Raw genomic sequence first — 19,119 nt, forward strand, 5'->3', positions numbered from 1 at the left:
GATCTCTAATTATAGCGGTGGGGAAGGTGATGTTGATGATGACGTGTCTAGTGATGTCACGTGGGTGCCCACAAGAGAGGAAGAGGGAGATATGGACCAGCAGATAGGGAGGAGAAGCAGGACTAACTTACATTGCACAGGAGGGACAAAGCAGACTGCAAATGTATCAGGAGCGAGTCATCGACCATGTACGGTCACATCTGGCGCTCCCAGGACACCGGCACATGGCTCCGCAGTGTGGGCTTTTTTTAACGTGTCCGCTGCTGACAATAGCGTTGCCATCTGCAATCTTTGCAGTCAACGCATTAGTCGCGGTAAGCCCAACACTCACCTAGGGACGACCGCCTTAAGAAGGCACATGGGCAGCCATCACCGAGCCCAGTGGGAGCAACGGAACACACAAAGCCACACTGCAGGCTCTCACCGTCCAGCCTCGTCTTCTACTTCTCCTTCTCCTCTCTCCTCACAATTGTCCTCCACTCCACCTTCCATCACGCCAAGCTCACATTTTTCTGCAAAAAGGCAGGCTTCCGTGGGCCTAATGTTCGAGCGTAAAAAAATGATGACGCCGGATAACCCTCTTGCCCAACGATTGACGGCTGGCTTGTCAGAACTTATAGCCCGCCAACTACTGCCATATAAACTGGTGGACTCGGAGGCCTTTCGCAAATTTGTGGCCATTGGAACACCACAATGGAAGGTCCCAGGAAGGAAGTATTTCTCTGAGAAGGGCATCCCAGAGCTATATGGCCATGTTCAGCGGCAAGTGAATGTATCTCTGGCACACAGTGTCAGTGCCAAGATACATCTGACCACAGACACGTGGTCTAGTAAACACGGGCAGGGAAGGTATATCACTTTTACTGCCCACTGGGTGAACCTTCTGACGGCCGTCAAGCATGTAACCCGTGGCACCCGTGTAGATTTGGTTTTACTGCCACGGATTGCATGCAGGCCTGACTCTTCTTCTCCTCCTCCTCCTACTCCATCCTCCTCCCTCTCCTCCTCAGCTGCCTCCTCCTTTTCTGCTGCTAGCGTCTCTTCCGCTGCACCGCCCAAGCTCCCCAGAACCTATTCCACATGCCAGGTGAGACGTTGCCATGCCGTGCTGCGTCTGTTGTGCCTGGAAGCCAAGAGCCACACTGGCCCGGCACTCCTTTCAGCTTTGCGTTCACAGGCAGATCAGTGGCTAACACCGCTCAATTTGACAGTTGGTAAAGTGGTGTGTGACAACGGTGCCAATCTGCTTTGAAACAGCATTGAAACAGGGCAAAATCACGCACGTGCCATGCATGGCACACGTCTTAAACCTGGTCGTGCAGCGATTCCTTGTCAAATACCCTGGGGTCCAGGACATCTTGCGGCAGGCAAGGAAAATCTCGGCCCATTTCAGAAGATCTTACACGGCCATGGCTCGCCTTGCTGACATTCAGCGGCGACACAATCTGCCGGTCAGACGTCTTATTTGCGATTGCCCGACGTGATGGAACTCAACCTTCTATATGCTTGATAGGCTGCTCCAGCAGAAACGTGCAGTTAACGTCTACCTGTATGAACTCTGCGGCAGAAATGGTTCTGGGGAGCTGGGGGTTTTTTCACCGCGCCAGTGGCTGCTCATGCGCGATGCATGCAGACTTCTGCTGCCATTTGAGGAGATCACCAAACTGGTCAGTCGCAGCCATGGCGCCATCAGTGACATGGTACCTTATGCCTTCTTTATGGAGCGTGCATTGTGTCGTGTCATTGATCAGGCTGTGGAGGAGAAGGAGCGGGAAGATGAGGAAGTCGCAATGCTGGATGAATTCCCAGGGGGGGCTACTCTATCTGAGACAAGTCAACAACAGGAGTCTGAAGAGGAGTCAGAAGAGGATGGTGCCGGGGCGGATGAGGAGGAGCAAGAAGAGCATGCTTTAAACCTTTCTGGGATCCCTGTTGTGCGTGGATGGGGAGAGGAGAATGAAGAGGACGACATTATCCTGGATGATGAGCAGGAGCCAGGCCACCGCACCGCTTCCACTTTAGTGCAAATGGCGGCCTTCATGCTCCAGTCTTTTAATAGGGACCCCCGTATAAAAAGAATAAGGGTCAAGGACCAGTACTGGCTGGCAACGTACTTAGACCCCCGGTACAAACACAAAATGGCGGAAATGTTACCGCCGTCGCAGAGGGCTGTCAGAATGCAGCACTTCCAGGCCTTGCTTCGAGAAATGCTGCATTCTGCTTTTGCGTGCGCTGGCAGAGGAGCAATTCCCACTCCCAGAGAAGGATTTGCGGGTACCAATCCAACAGCGCCTGCAAGAAGAGGCCGGTTTGAATATGTGTTGGTGACTTCGGATATGAGGTCATTCTTTCAGCTGACCCATCGACAGGTGTCATCCGGATCCAGCATCAGGGAACGCCTAGACCATCAGGTGTCCGACTACATTGGGTTAACGGCCGATGTGGACGCTCTGAGGAGTGATGAACCCCTGGACTACTGGGTGGGCAGGCTTGACCTCTGGCCAGAGCTTGCCCAATTTGCAATCGAACTGTTGGCTTGCCCCTCATCCAGTGTCCTGTCTGAAAGGACGTTCAGCGCAGCAGGGGGGATCGTGACCGATAAGCGTACTCGCCTAGCTCACGACAGTGTTAACTACCTCACATTTCTAAAAATGAATGAGGCATGGATCTCGGAGGAATTCAACACATGTGACCAGTAGACCATGTATATGTCTATAAACAATTTTTTTAATCAAGCACACAGACCTTTTTCTTCATTTGGCTCACTTCCTTGTACCAAAAAAGCACACCGTACTATATGCCCCTACCCTCCTCTTTGAAGAGGTTGAGCGGTGTCATATTTCTACTGGGGCTGCTTATGAGGGGATCACACCATCCCTGTGCTGTGCTGACTTCCTCCTGGGGGTTCTTATTATGAGGGGATCACACCATCCCTGTGCTGTGCTGAGTTTCTCCTGGGCCTGCTTATTATGAGGGGATCACACCATCCCTGTGCTGTGCTGACTTACTCCTGGGGGTTCTTATTATGAGGGGATCACACCATCCCTGTCCTGTGCTGATTTACTCCTGGGGGTTCTTATTATGAGGGGATCACACCATCCCTGTGCTGTGCTGAGTTTCTCCTGGGCCTGCTTATTATGAGGGGATCACACCATCCCTGTCCTGTGCTGACTTACTCCTGGGGGTTCTTATTATGAGGGGATCACACCATCCCTGTGCTGTGCTGAGTTTCTCCTGGGCCTGCTTATTATGAGGGGATCACACCATCCCTGTGCTGTGCTGACTTCCTCCTGGGGGTTCTTATTATGAGGGGATCACACCATCCCTGTGCTGTGCTGATTTTCTCCTGGGCCTGCTTATTATGAGGGGATCACACCATCCCTGTGCTGTGCTGACTTCCTCCTGGGGCTGCTTACGGTGCTGCTGTCAGTGCTGTATATCACGGTGCTGGTGTGAGTGCTTAATGTCACACTGCTGCTGTCAGTGCTGTATATCACGGTGCTGATGTCAGTGCTTAATGTCACGCTTCTGATGTCAGTGCTCTCTATCACGCTGCTGCTGTCAGTGCTGTATATCACGGTGCTGATGTCAGTGCTTAATGTCACGCTTCTGATGTCAGTGCTCTCTATCACGGTGCTGCTGTCAGTGCAGTATATCACGGTGCTGATGTCAGTGCTTAATGTCACGCTTCTGATGTCAGTGCTCTCTATCACGGCGCTGCTGTCAGTGCTGTATATCACGGTGCTGATGTCAGTGCTTTATGTCACGCTGCTGATGTCAGTGCTCTCTATCACGGTGCTGTTGTCAGATGACTCTATCACGGTGCAGGTGTCATTGCTGTATGTCACGCTGCTGATATCAGTGCTCTGTATCACGGTGCTGCTGTCAGATGACTCTATCACGGTGCAGGCGTCATTGCTGTATGTCACGCTGCTGGTGATCATCTCCTGCACCCTCTTCTTTGCCTACTTTGGTCCCTGACCTTCCCTCACCTCCATTGCCTTCATGCACTCCACAGTCCTGAATTGTCACAACAATTTCCCATATAAAAAAAGAATGCTTGTAGTTGTCGATCCCAAATTCACCTCATACATGTATTATGTCATTGGCCATGTGGTGGGACTATGTTTGCCCAGCTAATAATTATTTTGTGGCTGCAAATTTGACCTAAAGGTTTGCAAAGTTCGCCTCCCATTGAAGTCAATGGGGCCCGCCGCAAACTTTCCGTTTCGCAAACTATCGGCCGCGTTCGCGGTCCGCGTTCGCGAAACGTCCCGTCGGAAGTTCGTCCATCACTAATACTGTACATAAAATAATAAATTCTGGAGTGATGAAAGCTGTAAAGCAATAAATAATATATAAACTGGGTCATCCACTTCATCCATAAAGACATTGTGATTAGGGATGGCCTTGCGGTTCGCCCAGCGGTCGGTTCCACACAGAAACCTCTCCCTACACTGACAAAAGACAGAATGTAAAATGGCCGCTAGATCAGGTTTATTTATAAGGTAGGGTGAATGTCCAATTGTCCATGTGCTGAAACGTCTCAATTGGCTGTCCTGTACCCCATGATGGATGTGTCATCATGGGTCAAAGTTCTTTAACAATGTAAACAGGAGAGCCAATTGAGACATTTCAGCACATGGACAATTGGACATACCCCCTACCTTATAAATAGACCTGATCTGGCGGCCATTTTACATTCTGTCTTTTGTCAGTGTAGGGAGAGGTTGCTGTGTGGAGCCGACCGCCGGGTTGCAGTGTGGAGCAGGGACAGACTGTAGTGACACAAATCACTAGCTATTAGATCCACAAAAGTCCTTTTAAGGACTGGTATAGGTGTACAGTATATAGGGTTCAGTGCACTGCTGTGCTGCTGATTGCTGAGTGCACTGCTGACCGATTCTGCAGCTGTCTTTTGTCAGTGTAGGGACAGGACCCTGTGTGGAGCAGGGACAGTCAGTTTAATCACTAGCTATTACTATTAGGTCCACAAAGATCCTTTTAAGGACTGCTAAAGGTGTACAGTATATAAGGTTGTACACGTATAATATACTTTCTTTCAAATATAGAAAGACTCTTATACTTGACTGCTGACCGATTCTACAGCCTTTTATCAGTGTAGGGACTTAGGGACAGTCTGCAAATCACTAGCTACTAGGTCCACAAAGGTCCTTTTAAGGACTGGTATAGGTGTACTATTTGGTGTGCAGTATATAGGGGTATAATACACGACTAAAATACTTGCACATATAGAAAGAATAGTATAGTGCATTTCCACTGTGCAGCATTGTGACTGCTGAGCGGTTCTGCAGCGATACTACAAAGAGTGACAAACGCAATTACAAACGCAATTTAAAAAAAAGTATTATAACTGGTGTGATAGACCAGTGGTCTCCAAAAATGACAGATTGAATCGGGATGTTATATACCTTCTTCCACATACATACTGCACTTCTCTAGAGACTTTTGTCACAGGGTCATTTAAAAAATGACCGGCAGAGGAAGAGACAGGCCCTTCCGCAGGGGTGGTAGGGGTAGGGCAGGAGCAACAGACTTGAGCCAAAGTGGGAAGTTGCAGAAGGTGCGTTCAATTACATCAAAGGACGCACCAGACTTGGTTGAGTGGCTCACTCAGCCTTACTCTTCTGCACCCTCCTCATCCTCTCGATCTGCACCCTCTTCACTCTCTGCTGTGTGCACCCCAAAGACACTCCCACCAACAACACCACCACCACCATATACCTTCCGCTTGAGTCACAGGAATTATTTTCCGATCCATATCAAGACATTTCCGATGCGCAGCCACTCTTGGCATTGGATCAGGAAGAGGAGGTAGCAACAACCGCCACTCAGCAGTCTGACGACAGTACCCAGATCAGCCCAAGGAGGAGGTTGGTCCCCGGTGTTGCTGCCTACTCCGAGATCTCTAATTATAGCGGTGGGGAAGGTGACGTCGATGATGACGTGCCTAGTGATGTCACGTGGGTACCCACAAGAGAGGAAGAGGAGGGGAGTTCAGAGGGAGATATGGACCAGCAGATAGGGAGGAGAAGCAGGAATAACTTACATTGCACAGGAGGGACAAAGCAGACTGCTAATGTATCAGGAGCGAGGCATCAACCATGTATGGTCACATCTGGTGCTCCCAGGACCCCAGAATATGGCTCCGCAGTGTGGCCTTTTTTTAATTTGTTCGCTGCTGACAAGAGCGTTGCCATCTGCAATCTTTGCAGTCAACGCATAAGTCGCGGTAAGCCCAACACTCACCTAGGGATGACCGCCTTAAGACGGCACATGAGCTGCCATCACCGAGCCCAGTGGGAGCAACGGAACACACAAAGCCACACTCCAGGCTCTCACCATCCAGCCTCGTCTTCTACTTCTCCTCTCTCCTCACAATTGTCCTCCACTCCACCTTCCATCATGCCGTCCCACCATCCCTGTGCTATGCTCATTATGAGGGGCTCCCACCATCCCTGTGCTATGCTGACTTGCTCCTGGGCCTGTACCTCTGCTGTGCATATTATGAGGGGCTCCCACCATCCCTGTGCTGACTTCCTCCTGGGGCTGCTTATTATGAGGGGCTCCCACCATCCCTGTGCTGTGCTGACTTCCTCCTGGGGCTGTACCTCTGCTGTGCATATTATGAGGGGCTCCCACCATCCCTGTGCTGTGCTGACTTCCTCCTGGGGCTTCTTATTATGAGGGGCTCCCACCATCCCTGTGCTATGCTGACTTCCTCCTGGGGCTGCTTATTATGAGGGGCTCCCACCATCCCTGTGCTGTGCTGACTTCCTCCTGGGGCTGCTTATTATGAGGGGCTCCCACCATCCCTGTGCTGTGCTGACTTCCTCCTGGGGCTGCTTATTATGAGGGGCTCCCACTATCCCTGTGCTATGCTGACATCCTCCTGGGGCTGCTTATTATGAGGGGCTCCCACCATCCCTGTGCTATGCTGACTTCCTCCTGGGGTTGCTTATTATGAGGGGCTCCCACCATCCCTGTGCTATGCTGACTTCCTTCTGGGGCTGCTTATTATGAGGGGCTCCCACCATCCCTGTGATATGCTGACATCCTCCTGGGGCTGCTTATTATGAGGGGCTCCCACCATCCCTGTGCTGTCCTGACTTCCTCCTGGAGCTGCTTATTATGAGGGGCTCCCACCATCCCTGTGCTGTGCTGACTTCCTCCTGGGGCTGCTTACGGTGCAGGTGTCAGTGCTGTATATCACGGTGCTGATGTCAGTGCTCTCTATCACGGTGCTGGTGTCAGATCACTCTATCACAGTGCAGGTGTCAGTGGTCTATATCACGGTGCTGGTGATCATCTCCTGCACCCTCTTCTTTGCCTACCCTGACCTTCCCTCGCCTCCATTGCCTCCTGAGTCCTGAATTGTCAGAATTTCACATATAAAAAAAGAATGCTTGTAGTTGTCGATCCCAGATTCACCTCATACATGTGTTATGTCATTGGCCATGTGGTGGGACTATGTTTGCACAGCTAGTAATTATTTTGTGGCTGCAAATATGACCTGTAGGTTTGTAAAGTACACCTCCCATTGAAGTCAATGGGGCCCGCTGTGAGCGTTACGGTTCGCGAACTATCGGCCGCGTTCGCGAAACGTCCCGTCGGAAGTTCGTCCATCACTACCTGTGACCCCAGGTCACCGAGCTATGACCTTCCAAGCTCGATCTTTTTTTTTGTTTTGATTTTTTACTTTCGTGGCGGGGGGGGCTCCGCCCCCCCCCCCCCCCACACTGCACCTACCTGCAAAGAACCCCAGCCGAGAGTAAAGGGTGGAAATGGCTCCTGATCCCCAGATTTGGGCAATGATGTCACCAATATAAATAGAGTAAAACCCGCGCTATGTGTAACAACTCAAATACCTACAGAAATAACTTATACCGGACTGCTGCTGTAACAAAGGTAAGTGTTCCCTTTATCAGCTAGAAGAGCATTATGTGTCACAGCGCTGTCCTATTGTGTGTGCACATAAATCATCACAAATACACTAAAATATGTGGAGACATTCATATATAAGGTGCTAGGGGCTCAAATAATATTCTCTGCAGATCTACTGCTTCCACTTTACACCTACTTCACTCATCTTATGGTGTTTATCAACAAATTAAGTAAACTGATCCATGTGCAAATTCATATACAACATAAAGTGCTTTGTGCTCAGGATGCTGTTCTCTGCAGATCCACTGCCTCCACTTTTCACCTACTTCATTAATTTATACTATTTGCTGCTATATAAAATAAAATAAAAATCTGTGCAAATTCATGTAATCATACACAATTTTTTGCTCAATACAGTGTTCTCTGCAAGTCTGCTGCTTCCACTTTGCATCTACTTCAAAAAACATATTTTGCTAAAAAATAAATAAATCCAGAAATCAATAAAAATCAGCACTAAGAGGGCGCCCTCACCATCACGTGTGTAAGAGGTGGAAGAAGGCGTGGCTATACTACAGCTGCCATAGTTTGGAGCACCGAGAACTTTACACCTTATCAACTTTTCATTGATTGGTGGATTTGTTTTCAGCAAAATGAAGTAGATGCAAAGTGGAAACAATGGACTTGCAGAGAACACTATATTAAGTACAAAATATTGAATGATTACATGAATTTGCACAGATTTTAGTTTATTTAATATAGCAGAAAATATTATAAGATTGATGAAGTGGATGCAAAGTGGAAGCAGTGGATCTGCAGTGAACAGCATCTTGAGCACAAAGCACTTTATGTTGTATATGAATTTGCACATGGATCAGTTTACTTCATTTATTGATAAACACCATAAGATCAGTGAAGTAGGTGTAAAGTGGAAGCAGTAGATCTGCAGAGAATATTATTTGAGCCCCTAGCACTTTATATATGAATGTCTCCACATATTTTAGTGTATTTGTGATGATTTATGTGCATACACAATAGGACAGCGCTGTGACACATAATGCTCTTCTAGTTGATAAAGGGAACACTTACCTTTGTTACAGCAGCAGTCCGGTATAAGTTATTTCTGTAGGTATTTGAGTTGTTACACATAGCGCGGGTTTTATTCTATTTATATTGGTGACATAATTGCCCAAATCTGGGGATCAGGAGCCATTTCCACCCTTTACTCTCGGCTGGGGTTCTTTGTATCCATATAACAGATGTTCTACATGACTAAATCTGACATCAATTTTACTGCAAAATCAAAGGGGCCAAAATGTCTCCCCCCCCCCCAGCAGTAATATATTTCTATCCCCCTTGGTGGGAGTGGAGATGACCCATCTATAAGGATATACAGTACATACATACACACACGTTTCTCAGGGCTGCAGTTCCTCTGATTTCCACAAGGTGGTGATCTCACTTCTACCCAGACAGGAAGTCTCTATGGAAGACAGGAAGTGATGTCATGTATACAGGACATTCCATTTGGAAGGACGTAGAGAGGAGACGTTGCTGGATCTGGTGGCAGAGAAGGTAATATGTAGATTAACCCCTTCAGGGGGATCAGTTGATGATGAATATATCTTCCTTCCAAAGCTGGCCATACATGGTTCAGTTTTATCGTTCATCCAGCGGGATGAGAGGAAAAAACGTAAGTGATTCCCCCATCCACACATTGGAGGGGGATGGGGGAATCCTCCCCGCTGCACTATTGTATTCTGACAATGGGGGGCGCTCCTCCGCTCTCAGAATACACAGATCAGTGATGAAGCTATTGGCTGCAGCCGCTGATAGAGTGACTTTTATCCGGCAGTGACCACACATGGATGGAAATGTGACCGATCCCTGCTGAACCAGCTGAATTTCCATGTCTCTATGGTCACCGTAATTCAGGGCTCAGCAAATCCCAGGTCACCATGGTGACTAGAAATGGTGTCCTGGCCCCTGGGCTCTTGTCAGCCCATTCTCACTGCACTCCGTGTCCTGCGTACTGCACGACACGTCCTCTGAATGCCACCCTCCACCCCATGTCCTTCGTTGACCTCAACCCTCCACCCCATGTCCTTCGTTGACCTCAACCCTGCACACCATGTCCTGCTTTCTGCACCCCATGTTTTTCACCCCCGAATCCCATGTCCTGCACACTTTGTCCTGTGTTCTGCACCCCACATTCTGCACACTGTACCCTTCCCCTGCATGTCATGTCCCGCACCCTTCTCCGTTACCCGGCACCCGAATCCCATGTCCTGCGTTGTGCACCCCATGTCCTGCATTCTGCACCCCACATTCTGCACACTGTAGCCTTCCCCTGCATATCATGTCCCCCACCCTTCTCCGGTACCCGGCACCCGAATCCCATGTCCTGCGCTCTGCACCCCATGTCCTGCGCTCTGCACCCCATGTCCTGCGTTCTGCACCCCATGTCCTGCACCCCACATTCTGCACACTGTACCCTTCCCCTGCATATCATGTCCCCACCCTTCTCCGGTACCCAAATCCCATGTTCTGCACACTGTACCCTTCCCCTGCACCCTATGTCCTGCACCCATCTCTTGTACCCTGTATCCCATGGCCTTTGTTCTGCACTCGGCTCCCCATGTCCTGCATCGTGCACCCTGTACCACATGCCCTGCATCCTTCTCTGGTACCCTGCACCCCCTGTCTTGCATTCTGCACACTGCACCCCTGCAGTGACCTACAGTCTTCTCCGGTATCCATCACCCCATGTCCTGTGTTCTGTACCTCATGTCATGCATCCATCTCATGCACCCTATACACCATGTCCTACATTCTGCACCTCACAGATTACTCACACATTACTTGCCCGTCCCCAGGTGCTGACGACCCACACTGCTCTAAAAAACGTTCTCCTAACTTTTTTAGCTGGCTCCTAGATTCAAAGCAAACTTGTCAAGCCCCGCCATAAGTGACTTCCTCCCCTCCCCCTCATCTCCTTCATTATGTCAGTCATGCTGAGATCATCTCCCATTGGCTGAACAATATTCTCATTTGTCTCTGAGCTCCTTCTTGCTATTCCTCGTCCTGCCTGTTGTTTCCTTGGATTGATTTTCTGTGTAGTGACCCCGGCTTCATCTCTTGGATGCGTTCGTCTGTTGCTTATCCTGATCTTTATCCTGATTCCTGGATCTCCTCATCTCTCCTCCATATCCTCTTACACAGCTTTTCTCCACACCTGCAGTGATCCTGCGGGGTGGAAACTTGGCACCAGTACTCAGCCAAATCCATCCCCACCATTAGGAGCTCTGGAGAAAATTGTCTGCTATTTACACTCTGTTCCTCCGCACGTCACCTGATCACATGAGAGCTTACTTTCACACATTCCTGACAGATTTCTGTATGGTAAAGGTCAAAGTTCACTCTTCAGTTTAGGAGAGGAAGGACACACCCATAAACAATGATTTGGTTTTCACAGGAGCCTCATATAGAGGACCCCTCAAATCTCCCCCTCCCAATGTCCCCCCATACAGAGTCTATATGTCATATGACATCACACTGACCTCACAGCTCCTCCCCCCAATGTCCCTCCATCCAGAGTCTATATGTCCTATGACATCACACTGATCTCACAGCTCCTCCTCCCAATGTCCATCCATCCAGAGTCTATATGGCCTATGACATCACACTGACCTCACAGCTCCTCCTCCCAATGTCCCTCCATCCAGAGTCTATATGTCCTATGACATCACACTGACCTCATAGCTCCTCCTCCCAATGTCCACCCATCCAGAGTCTATATGTCCTATGACATCACATTGACCTCACAGCTCCTCCTCCCAATGTCCCTCCATCCAGAGTCTATATGTCCTATGACATCACACTGACCTCACAGCTCCTCCTCCCAATGTCCCTCAATCCAGTTTTTTTTTCTCTGACACTCTGGCAATCAAAACCGCCCTTGAAGAGTGGAGGTATCTCCTGGAGGGTGCCGCTCACCCCATTCTGGTTTTTACCGATCATAAAAACTTAGAATACCTCCGCACGGCCAAACGTCTAAGACCCCGACAGGCCCGATGGGCTTTATTCTTCTCGAGGTTCAATTTCCATGTAACCTATCGCCCAGGATCAAAGAATGGCAAAGCAGACGCGTTGTCCCGAATGTTCCCAGATACCCCAGAAGGAATCCCACCCAGTACAATTTTGTCTCCCCAAAATTTCCTACTAATCCAACCGGATCTAAGAGCTTCAATTGTGCAGGCCTCCAGTCAGTGTACGGAAACTGAAGTTTCTTCCCTGAGAAGCCAAGAAGGGCTTCTATGGCATCAGGGTAAGATTTTTGTTCCCCAGCAAGCCAGGTTACTCGTATTAAAGACCTTTCACGACCACCAACTAGCTGGTCACTTTGGAGTCCGGAAGACACTTGACCTTGTGCAGCGGTCCTTATGGTGGCCTACCCTAAGATCGGACTGTAAAAAGTACGTTGACTCCTGTACAACCTGCCAGCGTAACAAAGGGGCTAACGCTAGATCCTGGGGGCCCGGAAGTTGGGACCTAAATTCCTGGGTCCTTTCGAGATTAAACGTGAAATTAACCCTGTAGCGTTTGAACTTATTCTGCCTAAATCTTTCAGAATCCATCCTGTGTTTCATGTTTCTCTCCTTAAACATGTCATCTTCAGTCCTTTTTCAGGGAGAGAAGAAGTGCCCCCGCCTCCGGTTCAGGTTGGTGATGAAACTGAATTTGAAGTTGAGTCTATCCTTGACTGTCGTCGGAGAGGTAGGACAACCCAGTTTCTAATTAAGTGGAAGGGGTATTCTGCTGAAGAGAATTCTTGGGAACCTGCAAGTTATGTACATGCTCCTAGGCTTATACACAGGTTTCGCAGCCGTCATCCCGAAAGATGGGCTCGTTTAGGCATCCGGAGGCTGCCCCTTGGGGGGAGGCACTGTCAGGGAAATAGGCACAACCTCGCGAGGTACGTTCGTATTAACACGCGTCAGCGCTCACGGAGGCGCAATGTGGTTCCTAGACGAACGCCTGACGTTGCGTCCGATTGAGCGCGAGTACGCAGTATGATACGAACGCATAACGTTACACGTCGTAGGCGTACGAACGCCATAACGCGCACACGACGTGACCCAGGCTCCTTGCCTATTTAAACGCTCACCTGACAGTACCGCATCGCTGGATTATCGTTAGCTTCTCCTGTGTACCTGTGTCCGTGATTCCTGCTGTCTGATCTCCTGTGTACCGACCCGGCTTGTTTGACCTGCTTCTGTTGTTCTCCTGGCTCCTACCTCTGGCTTGTACTCGACGTTCCTTGTCTGCTCCCTGCACCCGACCTCGGCTTGGCTTGGCTTCTGCTCTCTGGTCTTCAGCTCAGGATCCGTTGCTCCGACCTCAGGACTGATCTTCCGTGTTTGACCCTCGGCCTGGCTTGACCCTGCTTCTGGACTTTGTTTATCCTGAACTTCCTTGCACAATTGCCTCCAGAGACTTGTCTACTAAGCTGTTATCATCTGCTGCTGCTACCAGGCAACCTGTGCTACTGTGGGCACTGCATCCCTGTGTCATCTTCAGGGTTGTGCTGCACTCGGCCGCAAGGGGAGCCCTCTCAGCATCTCGGCCTCCCCCTAGTTTGTGACAGTTTACTTCCTCTTTAAGCTTGCCTTGCATACACACGGTCACACAAAAGTTCTCTGAACTTTCGACCATCGAGAACACGGTGACGTCCAACACGACGACGAGCCGAGAAAGTTCAATGCTTCTGAGCATGCATCAAATTGTTTCCTAGCATGCGTGATTTTTGGCGCATCCGAATTACATACAGACGAATGCATTTTCAGATAGGAACTTTTTCGGACTGAAAAAATAGAGACCCTGCTCTCAATCTTTTGCTGGCTGGAATTCTGCCAGCAAAAGTCTGATGAAGCGTACACACGGTCAGAATTTCTGACCGAAAGCTCTCATCCGACTTTTGCTGGCAGAATTTCTGATTGTGTGTGCGGGGCATTAGGATGTGGGCGGAGTCTTGGCACCCTCACTATCAAATTGAGACTGTTGGTCCTGCATTGTATATAATGATGTCAGAATACCTGCAACAAGGATTTAACCTGCGTATTGTGGGTGTTCTGTGTGGGAAAATAATACCTCAGTCTGAAGTGGGGCTTTAATGAAATGGAGACCTGAATGGAGAGGTGAGGAGGATTCTGGGAATATCATTTGATTTTACTCTTTGTGTTCAGATCTAGAGTTTTCCTCCTGTGAAGTCTGGAGATCATATGACATCACATTGCCTCCACCTCCCTCCCTGATAGAATAGAGAAATACAAAGAAGATTCTAGAAGTCACCAGAGAGATGATGGAGGAGAGGTGAGGAGGATTCTGGGAATTCTGGGACATTATCCAGTAACAGACAAGGGATGTGTCTGGATGGTGACTGTATCATTGTGTGTGTCAGGTTCCTATAAGGTGTCAGGATGTCACTGTCTATTTCTCCATGGAGGAGTGGGAGTATTTAGAAGGACACAAGGATCTCTACAAGGACGTCATGATGGACAATCAGCCGCCCCTCACATCACCGGGTAAAAGGAGACTTTATTGTAAAGGAGAGAGCAGTACGGAGGGTCCACCTAGATCCCCCATCATCTGATAAACACATAGAAACAATGTATTCAGTCAGTGTGTGTGTTTCCTACAGATGGATCCAGTAATGAGAACCCACCAGAGAGATGTCCCCGTCCTCTGTATTCCCGGGATTCCACACAGGAAGGTCACACCATCCCCCACCATCATCAGGTAGATGAGGAACAATCACTGATAGTATCATTAGGATCTGTACATTATCTGCATTGTTACCATTGATGTCATTTTTATTATATATTCAGAGTGGAAACCTGAGAGATTCTAAAGTTGAGGTTAAAGAAGAGATAAAAGAGGAGGATGATGAGGATGGGGTGATGGAGGAATCTCTAAAAGAACACAAAGATCTGTACCAGGACACCATGGTGGAGTCATCCAGCTACACAAACCCACCAGAGAGATTTCCCCGTCCTCTGTATTCCCGGGATTCCACACAGGAAGGTCACACCATCCCCCACCATCATCAGGTAGATGATTGGCAATTATTGGTAGTTCTGATTTATACACAGCATGATTGTTACAATGAATGTTTTATTATATATTCAGAGTGGAAACCTCGGGGATGATAATATTGATGTTAAAGAAGAGTATAAAGAGGAGGATGAGGAGTATGGAGTGATGGAGAAGTTTTCAGAAGGACACAAGGATATGATGGAGCCACCAAATACCAGGAACCCACCAGAGAGATGTCCCCGTCCTCTGTATTCCCGGGATTCCACACAGGAAGATCACACGATCCCTCACTTTTACAAGGTTGGTGGGATGGAGGTTATCAAACACACTTATAGAGACAATGGGACTGATTTACAAAGCATTTGCACCATGAGTTGTGGCGCACGACAACGCTCAACAGCCGTTTTCGTATTCACAAAGCATTTTCACCTGTAACACAGCGCAATTCCCCATTTACTATGAGCATGCCGGCGCACAGGCGGCCGCGATCTGTGCGCCGCTATAGACCTGGCGCACGGCATCTTCAACTCTGAATTAAAAGAAGCTGGAAGTGCGAATATGATGGGGGTGATGTGAGGAAGTATAGATATGACTGTCCAAGTAACAAATATGCCCAGAATGGAATGGAAAAGTAACTTCCTCTGAGCAAGCTTGCTGCGCCTGCAAATACACTTGGAACTGCGCTAGGTCAATTTATGCACTGCGCATGCGCAAGCGACATTTGCACCCGTTCAAGTGCTCTGGTTCACTGCGCCGGCAAAATCTTAGTAAATGTCAAGCCACGTAGGTTCATTTGCATAAGTTGAACAGGCGCACCTCTCAACTTGACTTTTTTTTAATTTTTTTGCGCTGGTTCACTTCTATGGGTTTTTTAAAAGCTATTTGCACACAACTCATGTTAGGATTAAGAAAAAAAAATGCGTGGGGGTCCCCCTCAAAATCCATACCAGACCCTTATCCAAGCACGCAACCTGGCAGGCCGCAGGAAAAGAAGGGGGCGAGAGAGCACCCCCCCTCCTGAACCATACCAGGCCACATGCCCTCAACATTGGGAGGATGCTTTGGGGTCCCCCCAAATCACCTTGTCCCCATGTTGATGAGGACAAGGGCCTCATCCCCACAACCCTGGCCGGTGGTTGCGGGGGTCTGCGGGTGGGGGGCTTATCGGAATCTGGAAGCCCCTTTAACAAGGGGACCCCCAGATCCCGGCTTCCCCCCTGTGTGAAATGGTAAGGGGGTACAAAAGTAACCTTACCATTTCACCAAAAAAGTGTAAAAAATGACAAGAGACAGTTTTTGACAATTCCTTTATTAAAGTCTTCTTTCATCTTCTTTCTTCTGGTCTTCCTTCTTCATTTCTTCTTCCGATCCTCTTCTTCTTGCTCCGGTGTTCTCATCCGGCATCTTCTTCCACAGCGTCTCTCTTCGTTCTCGGGCCGCTCCGTGCAATGGGAGGCTCCCGCTGTGTGATGCTTCTTATATAACGGAGGGTGGTGCCATCCGGTGACTCCACCTCCCTCTTCTGAAATGAAAGAAGACTTTAATAAAGGAATGTCAAAAACTGTCTCTTGTCATTTATAACACTTTTGTCACTTTTTTGGTGAAATGGTAGAGTACCCTTACCATTTCACACGGGGTGAGGCCGGGATCTGGGGGTCTCCTTGTTAAAGGGGGCTTCCAGATTCCGATAAGCAAGGGTTGTGGGGATGAGCTCCTTGTCCTCATCAACATGGGGACAAGGTGCTTTGGGGGGGACCCCAAAGTATCCTCCCAATGTTGAGGGCATGTGGCCTAGTACAGTTCAGGAGGGGGGGCCGCTCTCTCATCCCCCCTATTTTCCTGCGGCCTGCCAGGTTGCATGCTCGGATAAGGGTCTGGTATGGATTTTGAGGGGGACCCCCACACCTTTTTTTTGTGTGTGTGTGGGGATCCCCTTAATATCCATGCCAGAACTGAAAGGCCTGGTATGCTCTTGGAGGGGAAACCATGCTGTTTTTTTTTTTTATTAAAGTCGCCTGGCCTGAGGGCGACTTAAAGTCGTGTTGTAAGTTGCCCCAAGTCGCCCTGTGATTCACACTCACAACAGAGAAGATGGGGTCCCCTGGGGGTGGACTTTTAAGGCACGTACAAATTATAATAGTATAGTTTATTTATTTTTTTTGTTAGCATTGTTTAATATTTAACTTTCAGTCTTTATTTATATATATATTTATTCTTACCCCATTCAAATTACTATCATTAATTTTTATTTCTCATTTTTTCCTATCCAGGTGTTATTCTGGGTAAAACAACTATAAGGCCGCGTACACACGGGCGGACTGTTCGCCCAACTTTGTCCGTCAAACAGTTTCGGCAAACAGTCCGCTCAAAATTAGCATGGACGGACATGGCCACACACGACGAACGAACAGTTTGCTGAAACCGTGCGCGATGACGTGAACGGCACGTACGACGGGACGAAAAATACGACGTCCTATACACTGCATTATAACTTTCGGCGTGTAAATCCTTTCTGAGCATGCGCGGAACTTAGTTTGACGAACAAGCCTACACACGGGCGGACTGTTCGCTCAAACAAGGTTTCAGCGGACAGTTTTACGGAATTTCCGAAAAACCTTGTTCGTCAAACTGTCCGCTGAAACTGTCTGCTGAAAGCCCACACACGAGCGGACTGTCCGCCCAAACACTGTTCAGCGGACAAAGTTGGGCGAACAGTCCGCCCGTGTGTACGCGGCCTAAAAGTCCCAGTTCATATGAAAAAAAATCTTCTTCCCCCGATAGGGGACTGCAGACCTGTTTTCACACCACTCCTGCAGGATCTCTACAACACTTTATTGAATAGAGATAGACTGGGGCATATACCTCGAGCATTGGCGGAGTCAAATATACCCATATGGTCCTGTACAATTGTTTGTTCTTTTATCAAATGGTGCCCAGTGGCTATTGTCATACATGTTAACAGTATTGTAAGTATTTTGAAATTGTGTCTGTTTAACTATTTTTTGTACCCGTGTGTCATCACCTGTTTAGATACTATATAAATGTGCTACCCTGTTCCTTGCCATTTATTATATTCTACAGAAACATTGTATCCACACACCCCTGAAGAAGGACACGCTTTTCCAAGCTCCGAAACGCGTAGGGTGTTTCTGTTCAAATGAATGATACGACATAGCATCAATACTGGTTGTATATATACCTGTTGGTGTACTTTTTAATGTATACTGTATATTCAATTACCTTTTGTTGGTTTTATGTAATAAAATAATTTGTATACTATTATAATTTGTACGTGCCTTAAAAGTCCACCCCCAGGGGACCCCCTCTTCTCTGTTGTGATGTTTTAGGATGTGGCACAACAAACTTACGTGACCCTGTCATACCCTCTCTTTTGTGATTCACACTCAAGTCGTGTCCAAGTTGCCTCCCAAAGTCGCTCTGGAAGTCGTGTTGCCCCTGTGTGAATGGACTGTTAATGATACGGCGCGCGCTATTATGAATTGCACCGGCATATTATGTGTTGTGCTTATGCGTGCGCCGCTTCATACGCTCAGTTGATAATTTATCTGGCGCACAAATGGAGGTATGAACCGGCGCAGCGCATTCATCTTAGTAAATCAGCCCCAATGTGTGGAACCTCAGACTGTGCGGGACGGGGCCGTCCTTCCAACAGAGAAGAGGCTTTCCTGTACTGAGTGCGGGAAATGTTTCCCTTCTAAATCCAATCTTAATGTGCATAAAAGATCTCACACAGGGAAGAAGCCGGATTCCTGTCCTGAGTGCGGGAAATGTTTTTCAGATAAGTCTTATCTTTACAGACATCAGAGATCTCACACAGGGGAGAAGCCGTATTCCTGTCCTGAGTGTGGGAAATGTTTTTCAGAGAAGTCCCATCTTTCCACACATCACAGATCTCACATGGGGGAGAAGCCGTATTCCTGTCCTGAGTGTGGGAAATGTTTTTCACGTAAGTCCCACCTTTCCACACATCAGAGATCTCACACGGGTGAGAAGCCATATGCCTGTCCTGAGTGCGGGAAATGTTTTTCACGGAAGTCCAGTCTTTCCACACATCAGAGATCTCACACAGGGGAGAAGCCGTATTCCTGTCCTGAGTGCGGG

The 19,119-nt window shown here is 48.5% G+C and overlaps 2 protein-coding genes across 5 annotated transcripts in view; one reads left to right on the plus strand and one right to left on the minus strand.

Annotated features, from left to right (window-relative positions):
• Positions 1 to 19,119, minus strand: part of LOC143986903 (uncharacterized) — a 1,023,878-nt gene that overhangs the window by 585,635 nt on the left and 419,124 nt on the right. The window lies entirely within an intron of this gene.
• LOC143989832 (uncharacterized) lies at positions 9,441 to 18,276 on the plus strand. Of its 4 annotated transcripts, XM_077490110.1 has the most exons (9): positions 9,441 to 9,477; positions 12,581 to 12,678; positions 14,148 to 14,274; positions 14,363 to 14,486; positions 14,603 to 14,700; positions 14,790 to 15,011; positions 15,091 to 15,297; positions 17,268 to 17,291; positions 17,734 to 18,276. In XM_077490110.1, exons 4-9 carry the CDS (start codon positions 14,402 to 14,404, stop codon positions 17,734 to 17,736), a joined length of 639 nt encoding a protein of 212 aa, XP_077346236.1. In that variant the 5' UTR covers positions 9,441 to 9,477; positions 12,581 to 12,678; positions 14,148 to 14,274; positions 14,363 to 14,401; the 3' UTR covers positions 17,737 to 18,276. The 4 variants fall into 4 exon arrangements, with proteins under 4 accessions (XP_077346236.1, XP_077346235.1, XP_077346234.1 ...); XM_077490109.1 differs by having other exon boundaries at positions 17,268 to 18,276; XM_077490108.1 differs by lacking the exons at positions 17,268 to 17,291; positions 17,734 to 18,276 and having other exon boundaries at positions 15,091 to 15,950.

The sequence above is a fragment of the Lithobates pipiens genome, unplaced genomic scaffold (assembly GCF_037356315.1).
Source record: "Lithobates pipiens isolate NorthernLeopardFrog02 unplaced genomic scaffold, aLitPip1_a1.2 Scaffold_18, whole genome shotgun sequence".
Taxonomy (NCBI): domain Eukaryota; kingdom Metazoa; phylum Chordata; class Amphibia; order Anura; family Ranidae; genus Lithobates; species Lithobates pipiens.